The following is a 21,226-nucleotide window of genomic DNA, read 5'->3' as shown; positions in this document are numbered from 1 at the left end:
GGGGGAAAAGTTGAGCTCTACAGATTGGTTTTTACACTTGTTTTATTATTATTTATCTTTGAAGGCCCAAGACCTGGTTCTACTACTTCCTAGTTATGCTCTCAAGCTTGCGTAATTCTTCCAAGATTCAGTTTCTTCATCTATAACATGGAAATAACAAACACTTACCTTCTACAATTACTGTGAGCCTTACATTAAATGAAATACTGCCACCTACACACAGATGAAATGTGTTTACAAGAAGTAAAAATTATTGGTATATCCTATGAAAAGATTATTGTATATTAAACTTTGTGTGTTAAAACTAGAACCATATAAAATATCACATAGGCATGCAGCCTTAAAAAACCAACTTCATTCATAATTATACCCACAAATTTTAGTCAATTTACCACATAACAATCGTGTTAAAAATCAGAAAGTCTTATGACTCAGTAGTGTAGATTTGGGAGGGAAAAATTCCACTTCAATTTATGGGAATGCTTTATAAACCATAAAGTTCTAAACAATACTAAATGTGTTTTGATTGTACTATCATCCTGTTGGCTTCTAGAAGAACTGGAGATGTCATCAAATTAAAATCACTCAACACATTAAACTACAAATTTTTATTCACAGGAATTCAATATGAAATTTACTTATAAAGGGAAGTCAACTTTCTAAGAAGTTACAACAACATAAATAATAGACATTAAGTCAACAAAGATAACAAACAAAATTTTTAGAATTGTTCCCATAATTTCATCTTCCAGACTTGTGGGGGTAGTAGTAGAAATTAATATCCAGTTTTTAGACGTCATATCCAGAATGATCCTGCTTCCTAGAGGAAAAAAGAGAGAGGTATCCTCAAATGAACACATTTATAATTCTGATTTTTTTAAAAAAACTAAGTCTAATATGTGCACTATAAAGAAATAGTGATGAGGAATCATCTTTTAGGCAAGACTAGACATATTTGTAACCAACCAATGAACTAAAATGTTTTACTCCTTAATGAATTAAAATTTTTTCATCCACTCATTTTGGCCACTTTATGTCATAATCATAGATTTTTCTATATCCCAAACTTGCCTCTCTTTCTCAAAGAAACAGTTCAACCACTTTGTAACATATATAAACGTCTAATCTCTCCTATATACCTAAAACTAATATTGTATGTCAACTATAATTGAAAAGTAAATATTTTAAAAAAGAAACTAGCCCGGTCGGTGTGGCTCAGTAGTTGAGCATGGACCTATGAACCATGAGGTCACAGTTTGATTCCCAGTCAGGGCATATGCCTGGGTTACAGGCTAAATCCCCAGGGAGAGGTGTGCAAGAGGTAGCCAATCAATGATTCTCTCTCATAATTGAAGTTCCCATCTCTCTCTTCCTCGCCTCATCCCTCTGAAATCAATAAAAATATATTTAATTTTAAAAAAGAAACTAAACAGCTCAAGGAACTATCAAAATAACTTTTTTTTTATGTTATCAGTATTTATAAAGTCTTATCTGCTAAGTCATTTACATTATTTTACAATGGTATCCATGAAATTGTCATTTTTCCAACCCATAATATAGTAGGTATTACCAGGAAATGAAAATGTGAAAACATTGAAAAAGGCAGGTAAAAACTTTTTTTTTTTAATTTTAAGAAATGAAACACCAAGCCCTGGCCAGTATGGTTCAGTAGTTGGAACATTAGATGAGAACCAAAGGGTCTCGATTTCAACTCCCAAAAGTACGTACTTGGGTTGCAGGTTCTATTTCTACCACGGGTAGGGTGCACTCAGGGCATGTGTGGGAAGCAGCCTATCAATGTGCCTCTCTCACATTGATCTCTCTCCTCCTCCTCTCTCCCTCCCTTCCACTCTCTCTAGAAAATCAATGGAAAAAATATCCCCAGGTGAGGATTAACAAAATAAAAAAATCAAACAACAGAAGGTCTTTTTCATTATCTAGATTTTTTCCCCTCAAGATCCTCTGACTCATATTCTTGTCATTTAATATGGCATCAATCACTTAATTTCCTCCACATTTCAGTGTTAATCAAACAGTTTAAAAATAGCTGGAATTTTAAAAAGTATAATAGAATTTGTAAAAATGTTAATTTGTGATCGGGTTAGCATACTGTTGGAGCGTTTTCCCAAATGTCAGTCAGGTAGGGAGGTTAGGGTTAGGGTTAACTCCCTTTTCAGCAATGCAAGGTCAAATAAGGAATTTTCAGGTGCTTACATCAGAGTTTCTTATAGACACTCAACTTGAAATGAACATCAGCACTCTTAAAAAGTGGCAAGATTGGGTTAGTGCTATTTTCGCTCAAAAACAAAAATGCAGGTTGAGTTTTAAGAGAGGAGAAAAAGAGGGGAAGGTAGATGAGATTTATGCAAGGGTCATTATCTCCCACTTTTAGCCACCTTGATTAATTTCTGTAATAAATAGCCTCATTCCTAAAGGAAGAAATAAGGTGCCCCAAATTACACAGCAATCGCTAGCAAAGTAAACACCTAGAATTTTCCCTACATCTAACATTTTGCCTGCGCTACAGAAACAAGGCGGGAGACTAACACACGGGCTTGCAAAGCGGTGTTCTCTCCTATAAACTCAGCCTCCAGATTGTTTCCTTTGTTTGTGCCCTGAAGGGTACCTTCAGTTTCCTCCAACGACAGTAAGAGAGAGGGACTCAGATAGGAAGGGAGGGAAAGACGAAACAACTGGTAAAGACTGAAAAGTAGAATCCATTTCTCACCTGACTCAGTCCCAGCTTGTGGCAGATAACACGGCTCTTTGGTTTTCTCTCCGTCTGTTCTTGCTAGAACAAAGTGCATTCAGCACAGGTGGTCTCTTAGCAACCTCGGTTCCTAGGTCAAAGCACATTAAAAGGTTTTATTGGGTAGTGAGGTAGTGTATGAAGCTGAGGGGCAGGGGAGCCTGCATAGAGAAACTCTAAAATTACTCTCAGAGAAGTCAGGAAGAAGATGTCAAAGGGTGGACTTTGAAAATATGACACTTTAATTTCATTTTATCACACAATTGTGTTGCTAAAAACTGCAGCTTTAACAGAAGAGTTGAATTGAATTCTAGGATTTTCCTGGCAGGGCAAACATTCATGACACTTCTTAAAACAACAATTCTTCTGGAGGTGGAGTGGGTGGAGAGAATGGGAGAAATGTTGTATAGTGTACATACTTGTAACTAGTAGATAAATAAATCCTGAAGACCTATTACATAGCACAGTGATTATAGACATAAAAACAAAAACAACAACACTATTATGAACATTAAACCTTCTAAGAGACCTGATGTTAGTTATACCCAACTCCAGAAGAAATGACAATTGCGTGATCCAAGAGAGATGTTGGACAATGCTTGTATGACAATCGTATTACAATATAAATGTACCAAATCAGTATCTTGTATACCTTAAATGTACACAATGTTGCATGTTAAATATAACGCAATAAAAAAGTCCTAAAATTATTTTAAATATTTTTGCTTCAATATCTACCATGGCAACAAACTTATTTGCCTACATAACAGAACATAACTCAGGAAATTGTCTTCTATGAATTCTATAAGTTTTAAGATTTTTATGAATAAATTAGAAAGTGGAGGAGTGAATTTACTACAAAAGACTAGACCATAAAATTCAGTCACAAATGGAAGATTTTTTTTGTCTAATAATATGATGATTACTAAATGAAATAATAGAAGCACAGCTTAGAAAATTGTTAAAACATTTAAAGATGATTAAAACCAATATCTATGACCCCCCACCATAATCGTAGGTATGTACCCTGAAGAAATGTATGGCTAACCATACCAGGAAACATATCCAAACATTATTTATAATATCTTCACCCCAAAGGCTCGTTAGTAGATGATAGATAGATTCATATAATGGATGTTTTAAAACAATAATGAACATTAAGCTATAGCTACATACAAAAACAGAGTTGCTTTTTAAAAGCATAATATTAAACTTTTCAAAAGCTGGGCCTAAAACAAAATACACAGTGTAAGTATAATCATGTAAAGCAGAAAAACAGAATTAAAAGTACATGGTTTCAGAAACAAAATAAGAGAACAAACTGATGGTTTCAGAGGGGAGAGGTACGGGGAGATAGGCAGAAAAGGAGAAGGCAATTTAAAAGTACAAACGTCCAGTTATAAAACAAGTCATGGGAATATAATGCATAAGGAATATAGTCATTAATATTGTAATCACTATGTACAGTGACAGGTGTTACTAGATTTATTGTGATGATTACTTTGTAAGGTACATAAAGGTTGAATCACATCTGAAACGAATACACCATTGTATGTGAATTATAATGAAAACTTTTTAAATTTAAAAAAATGCAGGTTAGTGTTGCATATATGGGTGGCAACAGTGTAGTGGCAAATTTGTCCAGAAAAGCAAGGCATTGGCTACCATAAATTCAGGATGGTGATGGAAGGACACAGAGTAGTATCATCACACATTCACAAACACACTCAGATTCTAATGTGGGTCAAGTGATGAGGATCTCAGTACTTTGATTTACATTAGCTAGAAGCTTAGTAATCAAGTGTTTCTTCTGTGAGATTGCAGGGACATTCTTTTGGGAGAAAACTGTTTAACAGCAGCATATTTTAGGGAAAAATTTTGTTATTGAATAAAATATGCACCAAAAATGTAAATAAATTTCAAACAAGTTAAGTATCCTAGAACATATACAGTGTGACTATCTCAAGACCACGGTCATATCTTGAATCATAGTATTTAAAACTCATAGTTAAAATATAATATCACCTCTAATTTCTAATATAAGACATTGTAGGTTATTTTGGGCCAAATATATTTCATAAATTCAGATGATTGCAAATAATTTCCCCTCCCATTTGCATGCCTCTACCTACCTTTTTTTCTCTCCTATTTCCAGAATATACTGGGAATAAATTTATTATTTTATAGAATGTTGTACTGAAAATAGAATGAGTAATCTCTTACTTAGTTTTTAAAACTTGTCTTTATTTTTTCCTTTGATTCCATCAAGATTCCAAATAATCTAATCAAATTGAACTGTTCATTGTTTATTGAATGGTTGAACAGTGGTATCCCACAAAGTAAGTTAGACAAATGGAGAATAACAGCAACCTTTGGTCTCTGGGAGTTAAACTCCATTGTAGTCTCTGTTCTTCACCCTGACATCAGCTTGTAGGGTCTTGATTAAAACCTTTACAATCATATTTTTATATAAAATAGGGTTTCTCAAATCAACTCTGACTCCTGAAACCATAAGAAGAATGTGTTGGGGTCCAGTCTGCATGGCTCAGAGGTTAAGCATTTACCTATGAACCAGGAGGTCATGGTTCGATTCCTGGTCAGGGCATATGCCCTGGTTGTAGGCTCGATCCCCAGTGGGGGGCATGCAGGAGACAGCTAATCAATGATTCTCTCTCATCATTGATATTTCTATCTTTCTCTCCCGCTTCGTTCCTCTCTTTAAAAAAATGTGTATATATATATATACACACACACACACACACACACACACACACACACACACATATATATGTATTTGTGTGTGTGTTTGTGTATATAGTTCTTTTTTTAAAGAAGAAGAGTGTGTTAGTTAAATGGCTTGGTCCCCTGGCAAAAACAAAACAACAATCTCATCTATTATATAAAACTAGAGGCCCGGTGCACAAATTCATGAACAGTGGAGTCCGAGGGAGGGGCCGCAGGCAGTTGGCTGGCCATTCCTGCCCCCGATCGGGGTTTTGGGGGCTGATGGGAGGTGGTGCTGGCTGGGATGAGGGGCTGTGGGAGGGCTCCAGGGCATGTCCGGCCCGTCTTGCTCAGTTCCGATCGGCTGGAATCCAAGGTAACCTACTGGTTGGAGCTTCTGCCCCTTGGTGGTCACTGCACCTCATAGCAACTGGTCAACTGTCTGCCCCCTGGTGGTCAGTGCATGTCATAGCGAGTGGTTGAGCAGCCTTAGCATATCATTAGCATATTATGCTTTGATTGGTTGAACGGACAACCAGACACTTAGTATATTAAACTTTTATTATATAGGATTATTCCTACTAATCATTCCCACTAAGACATCACCCCTTTCTCAATTTCTCTAACTTCTATTATTCCCCATATTAAGTGTGGATTCTTGGTCAAGACAAAGAACAGAACATACTTTGTAAAGTCTTTTTCAATCAAAAGAAAAACACTTTTCATTGGATTCAAGTTTGTAATCTTAAACATGAGTCACATTTCAAAAATATTTTCTTTTTTGACCAAAATGTGCTTATCCTACTTGTTTCCATTAATATCTAATGGTCAAGATAATATTGACAGAAGTTCCCCAGAGACATATGTTAAAAAAATGAGCCATAATTGAAATCTGTCCATTTTTGCTTAACAGCTCCCCTTAGGTATAATAATGACTCTTTGTCGAGGCCATGTGCCAGGCCATGCTATGCTCTATTAGGACATGGAGCAGCCACCCAGGCTACTCAGTATTCCAGGTTGGAGCCTGGATACTACTAACTTCTCCAGGCCCCAGATGCCACCCTCTTTCAACTACACGGATTTATTAATGTTTTCCAATAAAAAGTCCCGTTTGAAAAGATCTGTATTCCAATGGAAACTGACTGTCCTGAAATGGAAATATCCACATGTAATTATTAATGGCCACTCTCTTTCTTTGATCCTGGCTCCTTTTTGCAAAAGTGAACCACTGGTTGAACAGTGGGATGGACAGTCTTGCAGTTACTCTCTGGGCCTGATGACCCTGGTTTTGCCAAAACATCTTTACAACAGCTGTTGTTAGATTATTCACGTCGAAACAATCTGCTCTTTGTAAATGGGACATTCACAAACCTCCACTAGGAGGTTATTCTCGAGCAACCAGGGTAGCTGAAAGTACAGTTTTTAAAAAAATCTATTTCCTACTAGCTTTTACTACCTGTGATTTCATTCTTATTTATTAATTAGTTCATTACCTTCCCACTGATCAACTTATAACTGACAAATTTCTCCCCTTGACCTCCTTAACATTAGCTGGACAGAGAAATAACAAGAATGCTTTGAGGACATGGTGGTTGAGAGATGGGTCTGGAATTTGATGGCTAGGGCTTGAATCAGATCTGCCACTTGCCATGAGACCTCGGCCAAGTTATATTAACTCTTCGTGCCTGAACATGTCTATAAAATGGGGCAATAATAATAGTACCTACTTCTTAGTGTGAGAATTAAGTGAGATAATAATTGTGCCTAACATATAAACACTTAATAAGAGATGGTGACTATTATTACTCATTATCATTTAGCACATTACCTTGTAGATGGTACCCTTTGAATGAGTCATCCTTTTCAGGTACTTTTAAGCACCTAAACATGCAAAATTGTCAAACACCTACTTATCCTTTGAAACCCAATGTTATCTCCCCTGTGATCCATCCTAACTTCCTCAGGTAGAATGTATTGCTCACTTGTCTGTAACATTTTGTAGCTCACAATATTGTATTGTAGTTGTTTGTATGTACCACCCCAAAGGTAGTTGCTGTCTTCCTCTTAGAAAGTGGGGAGGGCCTTACGTACCCATCCTGGACCCCAGTACCTCATAAGAACTGCATGGAAAGTAGAAGCTTTCTTGGAAAACTGCAAGTTCATGTTGTTCAAATTATAATTACAACAAGAAAAACACATACAAGAGTGAGAAAAAGTAGGTTTACAGCTGTTGATATGCAAAACAGAGTTTATTCTTGTATTGTTATTTATTATTGTATTGTTTGTCATTATTATTAGTTATTATTTTGTATCCTAACTTATGATTTATCTTTTAGGTAATGATGGCTGGTAATTTAACCTACTTTAGCCCACCCCTGTATATTAAGTCTACTTTTCCCAGCAAATATTTTAAAAATAAAATCCCAGCGTTGGGTGTTTTCAATTTGTCTCCATATGGGAAAGGTCTCTTTCCCAAAGAAGTGATATTCGATAAAATATCTTTTAGAAACTTAAGAATCATATGGTAATTATGTCTTGTTGATGTTTTCACTTCTGTGGGGATTTTTTTTTCTTCTTCTTGTAATTAGGAAACCAAGTCAAGTTGTTGGAAGGCAACAAAAATTTGGCACTGGCCCTACGGGTTTTAGGATAGGAGTGTCCTGTTGGGATGGCTACCGTTTCTATGGTATAATGGAGATTTGTCCCCTTAAGACTCCTGAAATGGATGCTGTGTGGCAGGGCAGGAGACATGAACTCCTGAAATTTGAGTCATTCAGAATTTAAATGAAAAATTGGGCCTTTCTAATAGTAAATGGATTTTGTTTGGTCTGTAAATTTCTAAAACTTGAGTTCAAGATGCATTTTCTGAATGAATTAAGCTTCATTTGATTCTCGCAGAGCTGAATTATGTGTAATTCCAGAGAAAGGAAGTGTAATACATATCTGAGAAATTAATTCATCAATCATATGTGCCTTGCATGAGAGAAAGCTTGAATGAGAATCATTAATAAATGGCATGTGGCTTTATACTTAAATGATTGCAGGCATGATTATTGTACCTTGTTTCCTAATTAAAATAGGATTTCAAGGAAATTTTTCTCTTTCTAGCTAAAAAAAAAACAACAGTGGTGAAGGGTCTGAAATATTCAGAAATGTTGGCACTGGAAAAGACATGTGAAATTTTGTAAACTTCTCATGTGACAAATGAGAAGTACAGTAACTTGTCTGAGGTCACAGTTACTTTCCTTCAGAGCTACTAACATAACTGCCTCAGCAATTTTTCAAAACTTCTGGAAAACGATTCTGTGTTTCATAAGACGTAACTATTTGGAGATAGCCTACCTTCATCACCTCCCCACTTCTTTGATTCAGGCCAAGGTGAGACCAGAGAGTCCAAAATAAAGGTGGTCACATGTGAAAACTAGAAAACTTGGACGGGCAGACTCACGAGGCACAGAACTTGACAAAGTGGACTTCGACTGAAAACAACTTGGGCTTTGTCACACATGGTCGGTGGAGCGGGGAGCGAGCGAAGGTCTTGGAGCCAGATGGAACTGGTTTTAGATCCTGGTTCTGGCTGGTATTAGCTCTGTAGCCTTGGACCAGGCATTTATCCCCACCAGCTACCCCATCTGGAGAACAGAGATAATACCTGTCTTACAGGGGGCTGAAAGGATTTTTATTCATAACTACAGTTAAGAAGGGCCTACACATACTTTGACTCTAATCTCATAAAACCTTGTGAGGTGAGTTATTAACACTCCTATTTCCAGAGAGATTAGGTAACAAGATCACACACCAGGGATAACCAGGGATTTGAATGGAGGTGTGTTTGGCTCCAAAGCCTTAGCCACTGCAGTATCTCAGGACTGGAAAAAAGGTAAGACAAGAGCCCAGCATGCCTGACACTGGATAAAATAGTGGTTGGTATGATGAAGCAGCAGAATCAGAAAGATGGCAGCTCAAGTACAGTTCAGAGAGGTGAGTGATCAGATGAACAAGAGGAAAACCTGGTACTCCAGACGGACAGGGGGCCCCATACCTGGGTGGAACCCCTCTACTTCTTTTCTCTTCAACTGCACCTCTCATGCCTTCTTTCTAGGCCAACACCTATCCAGTCTGGGCCTTTCTGAGCCATCTACGACCATGTCTCCAATGTTTTAAGTAACTATTTTAACTCTAAAATGAACTATTTTTCTACACATGAACAAACATCTCCTCTTAATCATCCACTACCAAGACTCCCGAAGGCTGAGATTTCCCAAGACCACATTCCTGCCCCAACAGGAGATTGGACATTGCCCCTAAGAAGACAAAAATTATTCAGCTACAGGCACTTAACATTAAGAAATATTCTAGAACCAAAAGAATCAAAATGTTTTCAAACTTCTCCCTGCCAAGTTCCCCTACCCTCTCCATGAATGACAGCTATAGTAGACTCTTGCAAGGCCAGTGAGCTACCCAGGCCCTGGCTGGGCCCCTGTCCCTTCAGGCTTCAGCAGGAAACCCCAACACATCAGTGCCACCCCAGCCCCGTCCTCTGTGGAATGAGAAGTGGGACGGGGGTGTTTGTTTTTCGTCTTCAGGATTCATACATCCAAATAAGTGTCATCAAAGGTTTGGGGTTGGTGAGTGGAGGAGAGGAGAGACTCTCTGGACCTGTTTGAGTTCTAAAAAGCATTTGCCAAAATCTCTTAAGCCATCTTCTTAGCCGGCAACACACACTCCTCTGCATAAACTCATTGGGAGTGATTTTCTATTCATGGAGGTACAGGTGTGATATCTGACGCTAGCTAAATGTTAGTTGGAGTCAAATTTAGCTGAGAGGATAGATGACTAGGTTGGAGAACACAATTTCTAGTAAATGAAAGTCTGTGACTTCTTTTTAGGCCATTATTTTTCCAGCATGTAGCATCGAACTCAAAACAAAATAGGTGCTCAATTTAAAACAATGTGGGGTGGGGAGGATGAGGTATGACTTTACGGTGCTGTTATTCTGTGCCTTACAAGCTCATTACTTAGGAGGTGAGCACAAGTAAATCACTGAATCGTTTTCCAAGAATGTACAGCCTTCCACGGGGAAGTCTGAGCAATAATGCTCGTTTCTGGTAAATACGTTTTGGGTGTGAAGGCCCTGTGGAATACCGACAGTATCCTGTCCGCACTTCTCATGTATCATGGAACAAGCTCACTCTGATTTGTATCATGAAATGTCTTCTATCTTCTACAGTTAGAGCTTATTGGCCCATTGCTAAGTTAGCACCATGTTTTGTACACCGCAGGAATTAAATAAAAGATTGCGGAATGAAAGCTTATAGAGGAAAACAAAAACTCCCCCTAGCTCCTGAGTTACAGGGTGACACTTGGGCAAGTGGGTATTCCCTGAGACAACCCTCCTTTCTGTCTCATCCAGACTTAGAATCAAACCTAGCAAAGCGGCCAACCAGTCCTTTGTAACCATAACCAAGAGACGAATTTTAGAATGCTGATTAGAGTTGAACAGATAAGTTTATCAAACAGTAGCTTATGCTTTGAAATTGTTTTTGCAAGGTTCCCCACCATCGCTGATCTTAGCTGTAGCCTAATGTTCTGAATTGCTAACCATACACCACCCTTCGAGGCTCCTGTCCTCAGCATTCACACAGCCTACACCATCCTAAAGATGAAGTTACTAAAAGCAGTAAAAGCTAATTATTGTCGCTACTAGAGGCCTGGTGCACGAAAATTGTGCACAGGTAGGGTCCCTAGGCCTAGCCGGTGATCAGGGCTGATCTGTGGGGTGACTGACAGGGCAATCGCCCCCCCCCCCCCTCTGACACCCACCTTGGCTGGCCTGGGGCCTGCAGGCTGGGGGCAGCTCCTGCATCGAGCGTCTGCCCCCTGGTGGTCAGTGCGTGTCATAGAGACTGGTCGTTCAGCCATTCAGTCAATTTGCATATGAGGCTTTTATTATATAGGATAGCTTAGATTAACGTGTCCCATCAAATACCACATGGAAGATTCTAGGTTTGAATTTGAAACAAATGAGATGGCTGAGAAGATTCAGGTCCTGGATTTATTGAGGTGACCACTTCATAAGTCATATAAATGTCTAGTCACGGGGTTGTACACCTGAAACTAATATAATATTGTATAGCAACTGTAAATTTAAAAAGAATTAAAAAATTAATCAAAAAAAGAAGAATCAGAAAAAATTCAAATGGGGGATTTCCTAAATAATGTTATCATACTTGGCCACTTACTTTCATTATGAGTAAACCCCACTACTCTGTAAAACAGGCGATCACTGTTATTTTACAAACAAGGAAATGAGGCTCAGAGAGGCTGACTTCTTGGGTAAGGTCACACTATCTGTGAATGGTCCAAGCCAGGGCTCAGTACCAGGCGGGCATCTGCCTCCTTCCAGTTTACTGTAATGCCTCCCTTCTACATTTGATCTAGGCTCCTGACGCACATTCCAAGGGAACTGAACATAAGTAACCAAAGCCGAAAGCTGTATTGGTTTATAGTCCTGCAGAAGGACCGGGGAGTCAGGTTTCATCTCTGCCCGTGAGGACCGAGCTGGGCACCGGCCGTTCTGGGCAGCGGGGAACTCCTTTCCAGACAGAAAACACAGTGACCTACTTTGCAGGACTCTCCGAAGCAACCATTAAGAACGGCTTCAAAGACAAAGCCTTTGACTGAAATAACAAGACGGCGATGAACCCGTGGCACAGACAGGTGCCCTCTCTGATCCAAATCTCACACATGGAAAAATGACAAGACCCACGTCTCCTGTCCAACACTCCCCTTGTGATACTTTCCACGTGTGAAATTTCTCTTTGAAATCAGGGAAATGCTCTGTTTGGAGAGGAAACCCAGGGAGACAGGAATATCAAACATAGCCACAGGGCTGGTTCAAGTCATTTAAATACCATTAATCCCTTGCTTCTCCTCCTGCCTTTATTTAGCTAGAAGGAAATGGAAAGACTAGAATTCTAATTCATTAGTTTATCTACCATTCAGCTTTATAAAAGTTGGAGAGATGCTGAAATGCAGGGAGGGGAAATAGGCTTCATGAATCTAAGTTTTAACTCACTCTATTCTCTCTCTGCCAGAAACAGAAAAGTCAGACTAAACTTTCCTCCTATATCAACATTTTAAAATGCCACATTAAAAAAAACCCAAAACTTACTGTTCGGGGGTTTAGTGAGCGAAGTCCAAAGTTGAGGAGATGATCGCTCTCTTTTGTGAAAAACACCATATGCTCTTAGGTGGATCAGAAGAGTCACTGGGCTGTTATTAATAACTGGCCTAGAGCTTTATGAAGAAACATGAGCCAGACCATTACGGGAGGAGGCAAGTGGGAAGGAATTGACAGACACAGGTGGGATAAATTATGACAAAACTATACTTAGGCCCACACGGGAGCTCAAATACCCTATGAGGAGGGGGTCAACCCTTTCACAATCACTAGAGCCTATGTCAAACACTCCAACCCTGACTGGTTTGGCTCAGTGGATAGAGCGTCGGCCTGAGGACTGAAAGGTCCTAGGTTTGATTCTGACCAAGGGCATGTACCTTGGTTGCAGGCACATCCCCAGTAGAGGGTGTGCAGGAGGCAGCTGATCAATGTTTCTCTCTCATTGATGTTTCTGACTCTCTATCCCTCTCCCTTCCGCTCTGTAAAAAAATCAATACAATATATTTTTAAAAAATTCACCAACTAACAAAAATATCCTTACTGTTTAACTCTCTTGTAAAATGACGTGACTCATTTAATGTAATACTATTCTCTGTTCTTCTGAGAAAGGCTTTCTCAAGGACATACGATTATCTTCTCAAATTTATATATATATATTTTTTTACATTGACTTCCCCATTCAAAAATATATATGAACCAATGGATTTTCAAGTGCCCATGATCAGTTTTTTTGAGATTTCTATACTTGTGAGCATATCGCCTCTCTCCCTTAGGGGTCCCAAAACAATTCCTGGCAGTGTGTGTGTGCATGTGTGGGTTGTGTGTGTTGTGGGCAGGGCGGTGGGTCTTGGGAACCTATAGAAGCAAAGTCTGAAGGTGAGAGTGTAATCCTGACCAGGATTACTGGTTTGTAGAGGCTGTCCTCTCTTGGAAAGCTGCATTTCAAAAAAGTCCAAGTCTATGCCTCCCCTGCTCCCGGCAATTGACATCAAATTGTTCGGACTACTAACTAGTGTGTCTTCAGATCTAAACTACATTAAACACTGGCTCTGCACAAAGTGTTCAAAGAAAACTGATGATCAGACATAAGATACTGAAATATATAAAGATACAAATTGAAGTAAACAAATGCTCATCAAATTGCCGTATTCTGTAGGTTCTAGCTGCCTGTCGCCCTGGCTCAGGCCTGGTAACTGTCCCTTTATCAAACTAAACCCTTTTCCAACTAACTGCTGGGGAGCCCCTCACTACAAACCTCACACAATGGAGTGTTATACTGCTGAAGTAATTGCCAAAAAGAAAAAAGTAATAAATCATCAACCACCAGTTTAATAGATGGGTGAGAGTGAGTAGAATAGGAATGGAATCTAAATTTTTTTTAATACTCTGGTCAATTTAATATTTTTGAGTATCCACTGAATATATGTATCTTTTTAGAACCTATTCACATACTATGGCAAAATATTTTGTTCATTGTATAACACAAATAGAAATTTTTTAAAGATAAAATTTAACAATTTTATCCTGAGGCATAAACATTCTACTCTGCAGATGACTAGGGAGTAGTTCAGCACCATAGCTCCACCACTTATCAGCTATTGTGGGTTGAACTGTGTCCCTCAAAAATATATGTGCAGGTCTTAACCTGTGAATGTGGCCTTATTTGGGAACACCATGCGACAAAGGAAACAGATGCTAGAGGGATGTGACTACTAGCCAAGGACTCTCAGGCATTTCTCAAAATGAGGCCCTCTGCTTGACATCTTTTCCTTATATGTGATTCATAGAATCTCAGAAATTCCAAAGGACTTTAGTGGTCTCCTAACATTGCCCTTAATAGATGGGGAGAGAGGAACCCAGAGATTCCAGTGTTTGAGTTCTAGTCTGATGTCTGCTGAAACCTCCTTGAGCCAGGCTGGGTGGACTTGAGATCCTTAAGGAACTCAGCCAAGTGGGAGAGACAAGGAAATAGATGAACACACTCAACGATTTCCCCAAACCTACCATGTCTTGGCACTTAGCTTGCAAATGCCATTCCTTCTGTCTAGCAAACTTTTCTTCCCTTAGTTCCTCACTGTGGATTTTTTTTTTTTTTTCCCATCAGTGAAATCCTAGTTTCAACATTACCTGCTCTGGGAGGGTTTCCCCCTACAACGAGGTATGGATTCCTTGACCCACATATGTCCTTCCGGAGTGCACTTTGCTTATTTTTCCTGTAATGCTTTTTTGCCTCTTTTCCCCACATGAACATAAGATCCTGGTGACTACTTCCAGACCTTGGTTTCCATGGTCTGTCCCATTCCTAACATAAAGCAGCGCCTTAGATATTTGGAGGTATGCGCAGAGCACAAGGGCAACAGGTGGGAAGATTGACTGATGACAGAGGTGATGCCAGGGCCAAGTTCAAAAGAGAGGTAGAAATTCACCAAGGATTCAACAGGGAAAGGCATTCCAGGGAGAGCTCTTAACAGGGGCAACTATGGGAAAGCAGCGGGGGGAGGAGGGGGGTAAACTGCATATAGCTTGCATTGCTGGAAGATAAAGAGCAAGGCAGAAATGGCCAGAGATAAAATTGAGATTCAGCAAGAATACATAAAAAAAATTAATAATCTGCTTCACCCTTTCCTAGCAGTTTAACTCCAAGCAGGTTATTTAGCCTCTCTATGCCTCCGTTTCCTCACTTGTAAACTGAAGATCTTAACAGTCAGCCTCACATAAAGTTGCTGCAAGGATTGAGTTAACATTCGGGGAACATTCAAAAGAACAAGAGTAAGAACTAGGGAAGTGCTTGCTATTTTTATTATATTAAAGACTTCATCCTATAGGCCAGATGGGGGCTCATGCTTCTATTCTCAGCAGGGGCGCAATGTGGTCAGCTTTTCTTCACAAAGCTTTGTGGAGTTGGGGTTAGTGGAGCAGGTCAGGGCGGAAAAACAGCTGGGAACTATTTTCTACAACAGCCCATGAGTGATAAGGACCGAAGTGACTTGGGGCAGGAATGGAGGGGACGAGCAGGATTAAGCTGGCAAAATTGGCAGGATTTAGTGCCTGGCTAGAATTGGGTTGGAAGAGATTGCAAGCAGTTAAGGACGCCCCCCAGATTTCTGGTTTAGGAAATTTGGGTAAGATACAGATAGACAAGGAATATGTGAGCACTTTCTATGCATCAGACCCAGAGTTAGACTCCTGATGCCAAGAGACGCAGAGGAACTGGCCCAGGGCCACAGTGAGTGAGCAAGTGACCGAGGGAGACCTGAAACTCTGTCTCCGGTGACCAAGGCTGTGCACTTTCCAGCACACCCATTGCAATCCAGGAAGTGGGTCCTGCCCAGGGATAACATGTCCGCCTTTCACATCGCAGCTCCTAACTCATAAAGAGGATCAACAAGGAAAATTCAGGCACTGAGGGAGATGGGGGTGTGGGGGTTGGGGCGGGGGGGTTGGGGCTTTTGAACTCCTAGGGCTTCCACACCCAAAATAATAAAGTGTCTTCCCGCAAGTCACCTCACACTGGCAAATTCCTTTTGTTCCATTTATTTTGATGTCATAAGTGTCATACAAACTTGAATACTTAGCCTCTCACGCCCATTTCTGTTGCTGGAGGCAGATCTGTCAGGTTTATTTCTTACCTTTCTTTAAAAAAGTGTTGCAGTCTAACACTGCCATTGAGTGTAAGAAATGAAAAGCAGAATCTCTGCCTCCAGCCCCAGCCTCGCAGCTGAAGGTGGCGGAGGGAGCCCTGGTCAGTGGTTTTGACCCCAAAGAAGCTGTGGTTGTGGGGGAGGGGCCAGTGGGAAGACCTGCCTCCGCATGGTCTTCCTCAAGGACCAGTTCCCGAGGTCCAGGTCCCTACGGTCCTCTGAGACCTACACCCCGTAGACACCGAGGCGGAGGGCAAGCAGGGACACAGCAGGGCAGGAAGACTATGATCCCCTCCGGCCTCTCTCCCACCCTGACAATGACATCCTCATCAACAGCGCGGACAGCCTGGGGAACATTCCTGTGAAGGGGACCCCGGAGGTGAATGAAGCACTTCTGCCTGCCCCAACATGCCTATCATCTTAGTGGGCAAGCAGGACTGGAGGCAAGACGAGCATAGCAGGAGAGAGCTGGCCAAGGTGAATCAGGAGCCCATTCCATCCGAGGAAGGCCCGGCCAGGCCAGGGTCAGTGCCTTTGGCTACCTTGAGTGCTCAGCCAAGACCCAGGATGGTCACTCAGGCTGGCCTCCAGGCCTGCAAGAATATGCACCAGAGGGGCTACCCCATTCTCTGAGATACCCAAGGCCTCCCCGCTTTCCCACCAGTTCTCCCTCCACGAGGGTTCAGAAGCACCCTCTGTCCCCATCCCCACCCTCTTAAGGCTACATGCTGAAGGCTCCCTTTTTCATGTCCCTCCAACTCAGGAACTGCATGGAGTTTCCCAATCCCCCAGCCCCAGGGTGGTGGTGGCAGGCCCTGCCTCCCCGGAGCACTCTGGGTACCTAGGGCTGCCCCTGCCCTCCCTCCAGAGGAAAATTCTCCTGCTGCTGCCTGGGTCCAGGGTGGGGCTCTTGGTCCCTTTAACCTTCCCCAGACCATCATCACACATCAGCACTTTACACATCTCTGGCTCACAGGAGTGTGTCTGGGGTAGGGGACTTGGAGGGTATAACCCAGAGTCGGGGCCCCTGGTATTTCTGCTTTGGCTACACTTGGTGGGGGGGCATGAATAAAAAAGTCACAGACTTGGACATGTGCAAAAAAAAAGGAGAGATGAAAAACACCCTATGGAATTGTGTATCCAAGCTGTTTTTTAAACATCTTTCCCCCAGTTTCATTTCAAAAAGCTGGTTGAAGGTTTGTTTGTTTACGGACTTATTTATATTAAGTAGAACCTGGCTTGATAACTGTGTGTTGAATGAGAGTCCCTGAAGCTAGTAAGAAAACCCAGCAAATCCTCAAACAGTACAAGTCAAGAAGCAACACATTCCCTTCTCACAAGCTCAGGGCCCCTCCAATTGCCCTTGGAGCAGCGGAAGGAAGTGTTCCTCACGCCCCAGGCTCCAAACATCCCTGCAAATGCAGCTGGAGTGGGACAGAGCCTGATCTCGTTGTTACTCAGCGGATTGCACGGGGTCCAGGGTGGCTGCGGAGCTCTCGGAGGAAGGGAGACATGCTTCTTGCAGGGAGGCTCATGCAAAGGAAGGTAACTGGCAACGTGCCCCCAAGGAACTGCCCTTTGGTCCTTGATAACGCTTATCAGGAAATTAACTTCCTGTCCTTAATCAGCCCGGGACTTTTAAGAGATGAGACTGGCTGGGGCATCGTGGGGGACCAAAAGGAGGAGGTGACAAAGATCAGTTATCAAACTGTTGTGCAGTGTCTCCGCCCTCGCCGATTTCAATTTCTGGGCAAGTTGAGGGAAGGTTGTGTGGTGGAGCATTCAGCCCAGTTTTCCAGCCTGCCAGATATGTCATCACCTTTTTTCAAGGTGAGAACTTGATAAGAAGAAGCACGGAAGTACAGTGTTCCAAATCAGATTAGACAAAACAGAAAAATTCTGAAAGGTAATCCGACATCTTTTCACCACCACTGCCAAGAAAAAGAAAAGGTGGGTTTTGAAGAACGCAATTGTTTTTTTTTTGTAAAATTGCATTTTCAGAAAGTGAATGTTGACAAAGAAAAACTTAGAGATATGACAAGCTAATTTGACATCTATCATCAGCACAGTCCTGGTACTGTAAAGCCATGGAATGCAGGAATACATAGTAACAGACCGCATATATTGAGAGCTTAACTGGTCCCGAGTTCTAAGTCCCTGTCGTAAGAACTTTATATATAGTGACACATGTATTCCACACAACTCGACGAGGAAGATGGACTCCAAGTGGGATGCAGTTTACCCAAGGACCTCAGTGTCAGAGCCAGTATCTGAAATCAGATCCTCGTGTTCATCCTCTGAATATATAGATAAGTAGCTATAATAAAAGCATGTTTTGATGGAGAAAAAAAAAAGAAGCCACACCTATCAAATGAATTGTTTACTCGGGTCTCCTTGTAATCAGATTGGACAAGAGGGTAAATCTTCAAGAAGTGTAATTCTTAGAAACTGATTAACCTGGAGAGATAAGATGAGTGTTGGCACTCTTATTTATATATAAGCGGAACTTTCCTTGAGAGACAGAAACGGGCTCAAACATGCTTATAGATCATTCCATTTATCATGCAAAAACAAAGAAAAATGCAACTCTTGGTGCATGCTCATAGAAATTTCAGGTCAAATCTGGCTCTGAGTTTGAAATGTGGGTATTTTTATTCTAACATCGGAAGAGACTCTCAACGCATAAAATGGGCCAGCTAACATGAATAACCTGCACTTTGTCTGAATGGTAATAAAATTTATTTAACAATTGAGGATCTTAACGTCAATGTAAGGCACTTATTTTCCTAAAGATCACAGAGAGTAAGAGAGTAAGTAATATTAAAAAAAATCACTCGGTATTTAATTGCTTTGCAAATGAAATCACTCCTTTTCCTCTCCAAGCTGCTACCGTTTCCCTCTCAGTAAATCAGCTCCTGATGGCTGAGCCGAACTGGTCTGAACTATCATCTTTATGACCAAGGAAGTAACTTCTTTTCACATGAGGGTATGGAATTGGAAGAGGGAGCTCCTCAGATTAGGAAGGGAAGATGGCTGGAAATATGGGCACCAGGAGAATGTAATCAAACTTGTGTTGGTAGTATAGCTCAACTGTCCCTGTCCTAGCCTAGAACCATGTCAAATTAACAAATTTAAAAGGAGTTAGGAGTAGAGGAGAGAATGTTAGAGGTTTTCCCCATCCTACATCTATTTAATTACTTTTAGTGAACCATTTTGTTTAATAGCCAAGATTAAATATGTGATGATTCTTTTAGAGATGGAGCTCAGAGCATCAGAAATGTGCTTCCCACACCCAGGTGGCCATTTAAAAAATTTTTTTAATTTAAAAAATTTTAAATTTTGAATCATGAACCACCACCACAGAGAAAAGACCCAAAAGTTGAATCTCAGATTTCCACAAAGAGATTGAAAAGTCAAAGTAAAATAAAACCCAATGATTTCCTCTCCCTAATCACATTTTTAAACTCATGTGTACTAATGGGGTCTCATTCCATATTTAAGTATAGACTGTTTCTTTTGGAAGCCTCATTACTGAGGTACCTTTTTGAATACCCCTAACCCTATTATGGTCCTGAAGTTCTATAAAGTCAACCCAAAACATAATGACAGCAACATCACATCTTCGCTAAAAAAAATCAAAACCCCACAGGACAGCTGCAATCAGTGGCCTTTCCAAGCGAAAGGGAAGCCCTGACCATGTCAGACTTATTACCTGTGGAAATGTGTATGTGGGAACAAAAGAGAGAACATTCTCTTGTTTAACTTCATCAGGACATCAATCATGCCAATCCAGTTACCCAGAGTCAACAACTCATAAACCCATAAATTTATGCTCAGTTCAGAACAACTTCTCACCTGTTTCTCATTTTGGAGGGAGGTATATGAAATATTGCTGCCTTGTCCTGGCTGGAGTGGCTCAGTTGGATGGATGTCATCCCGTACACCAAAAGGCTGCTGGTCAGGGCACATGTCCGCGTTGCTGGCACAATCCATGGTGGGGAGTGTGCAGCCAATCAATGTTGTGCTTTCACATCAATGTTTCTCTCTTCTCTCTTCCTCTCTCTCTAAAAATCAAGAAACTATTCTTAAAAGTATTTATAGCTGCCTTCTTGCAAAAATTAGAATTTTCAATGGTGGCATCTCTAGCACTGACCTTCCCAAGACTCCCTTTTTCCTTCCCATTCTTAGAAATCTCTTGATCCCTTCCTCTCCATTTCTAAAAATTACATTATGGAAATGTTAAACATACAGAAGTAGAGACTCACTAGTATAACAAACTCTCAGGGAATCGACATTCCACTTTATTATTAGCTGGACTTGTGTTAGGAACTGCCCAGGCAGGCCTCCTCCAAACGCACTTTAATTTTCACCCCTCAGCCCCCTTTCTCCTCCCTCCTTTCTCTTACTCCTGTATATTCAAATTTCTAGCCTCGTCAATCTTCCCCCATTTCACAAATACCCTATGCTAGCGGTTCACAAACTCAAAAGCCTGCGGGAACCACACTTGTGGGCAGAGTGACCACCATGCTTGAAGGGGTGAGACCCTATTGCAATCTTATTTTTCAAGAGAAATCAAGAATCTGAATTAAAAAAAAAAATCACCACTTCAAATCAAAGGTGATGGATGTGCTAACTAACCTTATTATGGCAATTCTTTTACAATATACACATATATCAGATTGTATGTGTTAAACTTACACAATGTTATATGTCAATTATTTCTTGATAAAGCTTGGGGAGGAAAAAAAAGGAAAAAAACATGTTATATTTTTTCCATTCTTGGGGGAAATTTTTTTTGTGTGTGTATGAATATTTCTGGCCAAACCAAATAAATGATGGTGAGAGGTATTTAGTGCTCAGGCCACCCACCTATAGCAGACCTGATGCAATGCATCACACCCCCTTGGCCTACCTAATTTCACCAAACTC

General features: G+C 40.7%; 1 protein-coding gene across 2 annotated transcripts; it reads right to left on the bottom strand.

Annotated features, from left to right (window-relative positions):
* Positions 1-611: 611 nt before the first annotated feature.
* On the bottom strand, positions 612-20,573 carry MRLN (myoregulin). Of its 2 annotated transcripts, none has more exons than XM_028151514.2 (3): positions 20,153-20,573; positions 2,729-2,840; positions 612-820 (listed from the first exon to the last, which is right to left on the bottom strand). In XM_028151514.2, the coding sequence occupies exons 2-3, from the start codon at positions 2,805-2,807 to the stop codon at positions 660-662; spliced, it is 240 nt and encodes a 79-aa protein (XP_028007315.2). In that variant the 5' UTR covers positions 2,808-2,840; positions 20,153-20,573; the 3' UTR covers positions 612-659. The 2 variants fall into 2 exon arrangements, with proteins under 2 accessions (XP_028007315.2, XP_028007314.2); XM_028151513.2 differs by lacking the exon at positions 20,153-20,573 and adding an exon at positions 12,648-12,723.
* Between the last annotated feature and the right edge of the window lie 653 nt (positions 20,574-21,226).

This window comes from Eptesicus fuscus, chromosome 17, assembly GCF_027574615.1.
Source record: "Eptesicus fuscus isolate TK198812 chromosome 17, DD_ASM_mEF_20220401, whole genome shotgun sequence".
NCBI classification, from domain to species: Eukaryota; Metazoa; Chordata; class Mammalia; order Chiroptera; family Vespertilionidae; genus Eptesicus; species Eptesicus fuscus.
The sequence above is the reverse complement of the archived record's forward strand: the minus strand, read 5'-3'. Positions and strand labels throughout refer to the sequence as shown.